This window comes from Oryza brachyantha, chromosome 1, assembly GCF_000231095.2.
Source record: "Oryza brachyantha chromosome 1, ObraRS2, whole genome shotgun sequence".
NCBI lineage: Eukaryota > Viridiplantae > Streptophyta > Magnoliopsida > Poales > Poaceae > Oryza > Oryza brachyantha.
In genome coordinates, this window is record NC_023163.2 from 17,122,969 (window position 1) to 17,129,880 (window position 6,912).

Genomic DNA, 6,912 nt, shown 5'->3' on the forward strand with positions numbered 1-6,912 from the left:
CTGTCTTTGTCAATCCCTCATCATATGCATACTTTGCCCCCTTAGTCATCTCGTTCTCCTTATATTCCCATGGCATGTGATGACATCCCGAGAAATCCCCATTCAATTTAGACGGATCTACATCACCACCTTCTTCATCAATTGATTCATCATAATCAACACTCTTGTTAATGAAATCTTCCCTATACATGACATTGATAATTTTATGGGTTGTCTCTTTCCCTCGTATGATATTCTTATTGGCTCCATGTCTTCTCTTTCATTCTCTTTATCATATGCGTTTTCTTCTTCCCTTTCCTCGTTAGATGATCTCTCTTCACCCCCTACTTATTCATTATATATATATATGATTTACTCAGGCCTTCACCATTATTGTTCTCCTTAGCATACACTGAAAATAAGAAAGGGCAAGTGGTCATCCTTGTTACAATGCATTCTCGACATACCATTTCCAGATCTCAGTCAAGTTTACATGCATCAACTCCTAGAAATAACCTTCTACTACTGGCTAACTATAACATAGTACATGGTTATTGCCTAAATTTGGAGATCAAATCATAATATTCCGTTCACCATGCCATAACCGAAATTGCACTCTATTTGACATATGTGCGAGGGAACAAACCAAGTTCAATTCATACATATTTTTATTTATTTTCAAGGCACTCTATCTATTTCTTGTTACATAATAGATAATATCCAATGAATTATAATCATCAAGCTTGTATAATTATACATCTAATATATTCCATGCATAATGTATTATTAAAACAATATGAACTCATTTATGTAATGTCACTGTAATTAATTAATCATGTAATAATCTATTACTACGTTTTCTATACCGATAACTAAACTACAACCAAAATCCAAACTAGTAGGTGTTTTATGTTGGGACTGTCTATGCAGTGTCCAGTAGCTGGGTGTCTGGAGACTAGATTTGCTATATTTTAAAACAAAAATCTAATTTTGTGTTTTTATTAAAATATAAAAAAATTCGTCAACGCGACAATGGCGCAAAGTCGAAGCCCAGGAAAGCCTAAGCCCATCTCGTGGTTAGCCAGGCCCGCTTAGATACTAACATCTGGGCCCAGTTCGCGTGGTCTCCCCCACCTCGCCGCCATCTGCGCGCCCCTCGCAACCTCCCCGCTTCGGCCTAGGGTTTCTCTCTCTCTCTCCTCTCTCCAATCGAATCGGAATACATGGAGTCGTCGCGGTCGCGGAAGCGGGCCCGCCAGGACTGCGACGGAGCCGGCGCGCCGCCGCCGCCGCCGACGGAGCGTGCGGTGGTACGTTCCGTCTGTTCTGCCCGGGGGCGTTCGTTTCCTAGGGTTCGGGGGGGGGGGGGGGCTCCTGGTGCTGGTGCTGACGTGGATTCGCTGCAGGCGGCGAGGGGCGGCGCGTCGCCGCCGTGGAGGGACGACGACCGCGACGGCCACTACGTGTTCGATCTCGGCGAGAACTTGAACCGACGATGTGAGCACCCCTTCCTCTCTCTTGCTTGGCTGCAAATTATGTCAGGATTTGTGCTCGTTGTTCCTACTCGTAGATCCTGCGCTTGGAAACTTCCTTTGTTTTGTTCAGTTTTATGTGGTGTTGTAGGTTTCTACAGCGAAAGTTCACTGCCAGAGTCTTTGGGCATTTTAATTCCCTAGTGTAATACTTATTGTATCTGTGTTCTAGAACCAAGGGAGGTGAACGAAGCAAGGTTCCCGTTTGGATTAGCAACCATCTGTTATGTTAATGAACTATACGTACCCTTGTACCCTGCTTATGCTCCAGTGTTTATTGATGCTAGGTTTAGCTGAAATTGCAATTACTGTTGGGGGCAATTTTACTGTCCTTGAAAAAGTTCCTCTAGTGTAAATTTTGGTAACTCAAAGTATAAAGTAGTTGGAGGTATCAAATTTTACATCAGAAAACGTAGTACCTCGAGTTACTTTCTTAAGGATGGTAAAATTGCCTACTGTTGGGCTTTATAGCTAGTTAGATTCAGCGAGACTGTTTTCTGACATTCTTTTCTTTTTGGCTATGCAGATAAAATATTGAGCAAAATGGGAGAAGGTTGGATTTTCTGCAATCTGTTCCCTAGTGCTTGGTGTCTTTGTTATTATTGTAATGAAAAGCAATGGGAGTCATTTTAATAGGTACTTTTGGGCGTGTTTTGGAATGCTGGGACCGTGAAACACGTGAATATGTCGCAATAAAAGTTGTTCGTAGCATCCGCAAGTACAGGGACGCTGCAATGATCGAGATTGATGTGCTCAACCGCCTTGCAGAAAATGAGAGATACAGATCGCTGTGAGTGTCTCAAAATATTATATCCCTAAATATTACACTTCTCTATTTATCACATAATCATTCTTCCTTACTGCCAGCTGTGTCCAGATTCAAGGATGGTTTGACTATCGCAATCATATATGCATTGTAAGTGTCAATTTCATTCATTTATGCTAGTTCTAAAATTTATACCAAATCTCATTTGTTGATATGCGCATTTATGGTTCAATATTCCATATTCCACTGCATTCCTGTAAGTTTCAAACCCTTGTTTGTTAGCAGTTTACTTTATTGGCCCTCCGAATACCTTTTTCTTGTAGACACTGAAAGGTGCTGCTATGTACGATATGAATGTGCTTGAATAGGATTTCCATGCTTATAAACCAGTTGTTGTTCTTTGCTCATAAAGGTTTGCCAATGTGGAAACAAATCAAAGATAATTTTTCTTCAATGGATATCAATGGTTTTGTCAGGTTTTTGAGAAGCTTGGGCCAAGCTTGTATGATTTTCTAAAGAGAAATAGATACCAACCTTTCCCTGTGGAACTTGTGCGGGACTTTGGACGGCAACTGTTGGAATCTGTAGCATGTGTGTGATTGTTTGATTCTGCATATCAATTCTTAACAAATTTGGTAGCTGCTGGTTCATTCTTCTGTTTCTGAAAAGGGGCATGCTTGACCATCTTTTTCCTTTCTTTCTTCTAAAATAGATATGCATGAATTACGTCTTATTCACACTGATCTGAAGCCAGAAAACATACTCCTTGTGTCTTCGGAGTATATAAAGGTTCCAGGTTCCAAGGTAAATCTCAATCAGTTTTGTAGTGATCATATGCTATTCTGAAATTAGGCATACGGTATTAGCAGTTATGTTGAATGATCACTTGGGGTTGTACAGAAGAATTCACCAGATGAGATGCATTTCAAGTGCTTACCAAAGTCCAGTGCCATAAAGCTGATAGATTTTGGTAGTACCGCCTTTGATAATCAGGAACATAGCTCGATTGTTTCTACAAGGCATTACAGAGCACCTGAAATAATCTTAGGTAAATCGGTTATCTTTGAAGGCTTGCTTTTATTCTATCTTGCTTGAGCATGGAATATCCTTACAATGAAGGTTTATGTGGCCTCGACTATGTTCCAATGGAGCTGCAACGGTGCAATTAAAAAAAAAAATCCTTGGATGCAATCATTGTTGAATGTTGTTCGAACTCTTATTCTAGTGATCCCAAATGTCAGAACTCATTAAAGCAATCAAAACAACTTGCCACGCTATAGTCTTGTTAGCATTGACAGAAGAAATAGCACCTGGTTTACTTATTGGCCATTTTTTTAGTGTATTATCTGATTGCGTTTAATGGTCAAGTGTATATGTTTAACTGTGAAGAATGTTTTTATTGGCTCAGTAAGATTTTAGAGATGGACCATGCGTCTTCCTCCCAAGAGAATAAAAACTTTATAACATGGGCATATCTGATGCCTTTTTATTTCATATATTAACACTTTGGTTTTTTGGAGTCTAGATTGGGCATACCCTTAGTCTTTGAGATATGATCTTGAAGATTAAATTGCATTGATGTACTAGTACTAGAACTTTAGAAGAATATATATTTGATCCATCTTTACCATCTCCGTGATGGTCTGTCTAAGAATATATTTAGGGTGTGTTCTTTTCTCCCTTTTCCCAACTCCTACTCCCTTCTTTTCCACGCGCATGCTTCCCAAACTGCTAAACATTGCTATTTTTGCAAAAGAATCTATAGGAAAGCTCCTTAAAAATATCATATTAATCCATTTTCAAGTTTTTTGGCTAACACTTAAACTAATCATGCACTAATCCACTGCTCTGTTTCCATGCTGGGGGAGAAGTTAGCAACCTTCTCCCCTGAACACAGCCTTAGTTTTTCTATAATTGATGGGACATGGCACTGATGAGACTGACGGGAGCACAAGAAATAAATTGTGGCCTGAAACTTGAACAATGCTATTGGCCTATTACACTAAATTACTTATACTTATCTTGTTCTTTGTATGCTGAGCTGAATAGGAGTGAATCTTTTGTTTTTTTTTTCTTTGATGGCTACCCAACTGCTTTGGTACTTGCTAATGGATATTTCTCCCGAAGTTAATTCTGATATTCTTGAATATGTTCCTATGACAGGCTTAGGGTGGAGTTTCCCTTGTGACATTTGGAGCGTCGGTTGCATTCTTGTTGAGCTATGCTCGGTTTGATTTTGTCATGCCCCGCTATTTTTCTTCTTTTACCTTAGCACATGTGTTCCCTAACTATAAAAAATTTTAGGGGGAAGCATTGTTTCAAACACACGAGAACCTTGAACACTTAGCTATGATGGAGAGGGTTTTGGGTCCACTACCAGAACACATGATACGGAAAGCCAGGTAAAGCGTACACACTGTTAATTTGATGATCGATTTCTTTTACCTTTTGTGTTGTCCCAAATATAGCAAGTAGTAAATGAAATCTATGGTTACTGTTTAATTTATCATTTGACAAGTAAAATTCTAGATATATCATTTTTTTATATGTTTTCTGGACTTCCCTTCGTATAAAACTTGTTAGTGGTATGCTATTCTGCCGAGTTGAACCCCTCATCATGCCTGTTTTCTTAGCTTGTAATTGTAATTGATTTCTTAGACCTTCTCATGTGCAATCCCAACCTTAAATCCATGGGTTTTTTAACTGTTTATAATAATTACTTTCTACTCACTAATAGTCCTACCTTGTATTTCTTTTGCATTGATTTATCCATATTTCTCATATCTATATATATATACTACTATAAAAGACATAGTGGTGGTGATGAGTGTGCCACCACCACTATTTCTGTTAAGTGGGCCATTATATCAGCACATGTATAAATGCTCTAGCTGCTCTTTGTACTGGTGCATCTCTCCAACTCAATTTTCTAAGCATGGTATTTTTGTTTTTTTTCCAGAAATATTTTGTGTATTTTTTAAACACAGTATAATAGACACGTGGTCTTGTTTCAACCAACTAAAAATATTTTTTCAACAAGACAATTTTTCTATTTTTAATAACCTGTTGCAACGGACAAACATTTAGCTAGTAAAATGGTAAAATGGATGCAACTCATGCACCAGAATGCGGTTTCTGAGTATTTCATATGGATGTTATGTACTTATGTTGATTTTGGTATTGCATTAGGTCTGTGATATGATAGCATATAATTGTCTTGCAATTCTCTGTTTCTTAATTTTATACTGATTTCCATACATGTCAACTGGAATATGCACAGTTCATCTGCTCAGAAATATTTTAGGCGAGGTGCTCGTCTAAATTGGCCTGAAGGAGCTGTTTCAAGAGAGAGTATCAGAGCAGTAAAAAAACTGGACCGGCTAAAGGTTTTGTTTCTCTCAATTATGCCTTCTTTCCTCTAGGCTTGTCCTCAATCTAATTATATCTCTAAATTTCAAAACAAAATTATGCATTTTTCTGTTCCCCAATGCTGTTAGTAAAAGAAATGCAAAGCATAGAATCGTAAAAATCAAAAATAGAAGCATAAGTTGTTTTTTATTTAACTATGTAACCATAGTCAATGATTCGTCTGGCTAAACCTATGTTTATGTCTGTAAATATCGACATAAAGCTTAGTTCACCTTGTCGCTTGTCACTTGTCAGGGTGCAGATGGTTGTCTTTGTTAGGACCGATTCTTCTCTTGTAGTGCATTCTCTGTTTTGTTCACTGATTAGCTATATTGTTATTTTAGTTATATACTAATTCAGAGTATTATTGTGCTGGCTAGTAAAAACATTGCTTCAAAATGCCACTAAGAGAAAATGAGAATTAACCCAGCACTAAAATTTTAAAATGTATTCTTGAATATCTTTTTATGAAGAAGATTCAACTTTGCACACCTCAAACATTATGGACTGATACTTCAGGACTTAGTTGCGAGGAAAGCTGACCATTCAAGGGCAGCACTGGCAGACTTGCTATACGGGCTTCTAAAATTTGAGCCATCTGAGCGGCTTACTGCCCAAGAAGCTCTAGACCACCCATTTTTCAGAAATACAACATGAGTACATGATCATGCTGACTCTACCCCTACCAACATGTACGTCAAGACTCCCTGGAGAAGCGGGTGCAAGGCCATTCCCATATAAAGCAGAATGCCTTCAGCTAATCTGTATCATAAATCTTCTGTAAGCTGAGTTGTAATGCTTGTGGTGATGATACGGCGTAATCGTTCCCAGTCACCCGATGTAATGTACAATAGCATTTCACCTAGGGAAGGTTGATGTACCAGATGAAACCTGTGCATTGTGAGTTGTGTTACATGAGGAATTTGCACTGCGACTCATGTCGCAGTGACACAACAATGACCAAAGCAGCCATATATGCCTTCCAACTCGTATCCTCTCTGTGGGCGTCCGTATTATTTAATGGCATCTCTGTTTGCTAACATTGAAAGCTGGAACATATATCAAAATTTAAATTTGGAGTAGATTTTAGTTTTTTAATTATAGATTATTTTCTTTTCAATCGCTAAAAACATGGATATGAAAGTTTGTCATTTTCAACCACTTCAAAACATGGATATAAAAGTTTGTTCATTTCCAAATTCCAACCAGTCCTTCCATTTTTCGTTT

The 6,912-nt window shown here is 38.3% G+C and overlaps 1 protein-coding gene across 1 annotated transcript; it reads left to right on the plus strand.

Moving 5' to 3' along the window:
• The first annotated feature begins 1,137 nt into the window (after positions 1-1,137).
• Positions 1,138-6,671, plus strand: LOC102720389 (serine/threonine-protein kinase AFC3). Its single transcript, XM_006645993.3, has 12 exons — positions 1,138-1,289; positions 1,386-1,476; positions 2,038-2,064; positions 2,148-2,301; positions 2,379-2,427; positions 2,754-2,868; positions 2,990-3,081; positions 3,178-3,325; positions 4,441-4,505; positions 4,582-4,679; positions 5,558-5,663; positions 6,205-6,671. Exons 1-12 carry the CDS (start codon positions 1,203-1,205, stop codon positions 6,340-6,342), a joined length of 1,170 nt encoding a protein of 389 aa, XP_006646056.1. The 5' UTR covers positions 1,138-1,202; the 3' UTR covers positions 6,343-6,671.
• Positions 6,672-6,912: the final 241 nt, after the last annotated feature.

Excerpts from the sequence above, each read along its gene's own strand:
- LOC102720389 (XM_006645993.3), top strand. The coding sequence starts at position 1,203 with ATGGAGTCGTCGCGGTCGCGGAAGCGGGCCCGCCAGGACTGCGACGGA. Across the intron at positions 1,477-2,037 it reads CGAGAACTTGAACCGACGAT|ATAAAATATTGAGCAAAATG; the intron begins GTGAGCACCCCT and ends TTGGCTATGCAG. Across the intron at positions 4,680-5,557 it reads CACATGATACGGAAAGCCAG|TTCATCTGCTCAGAAATATT; the intron begins GTAAAGCGTACA and ends GAATATGCACAG.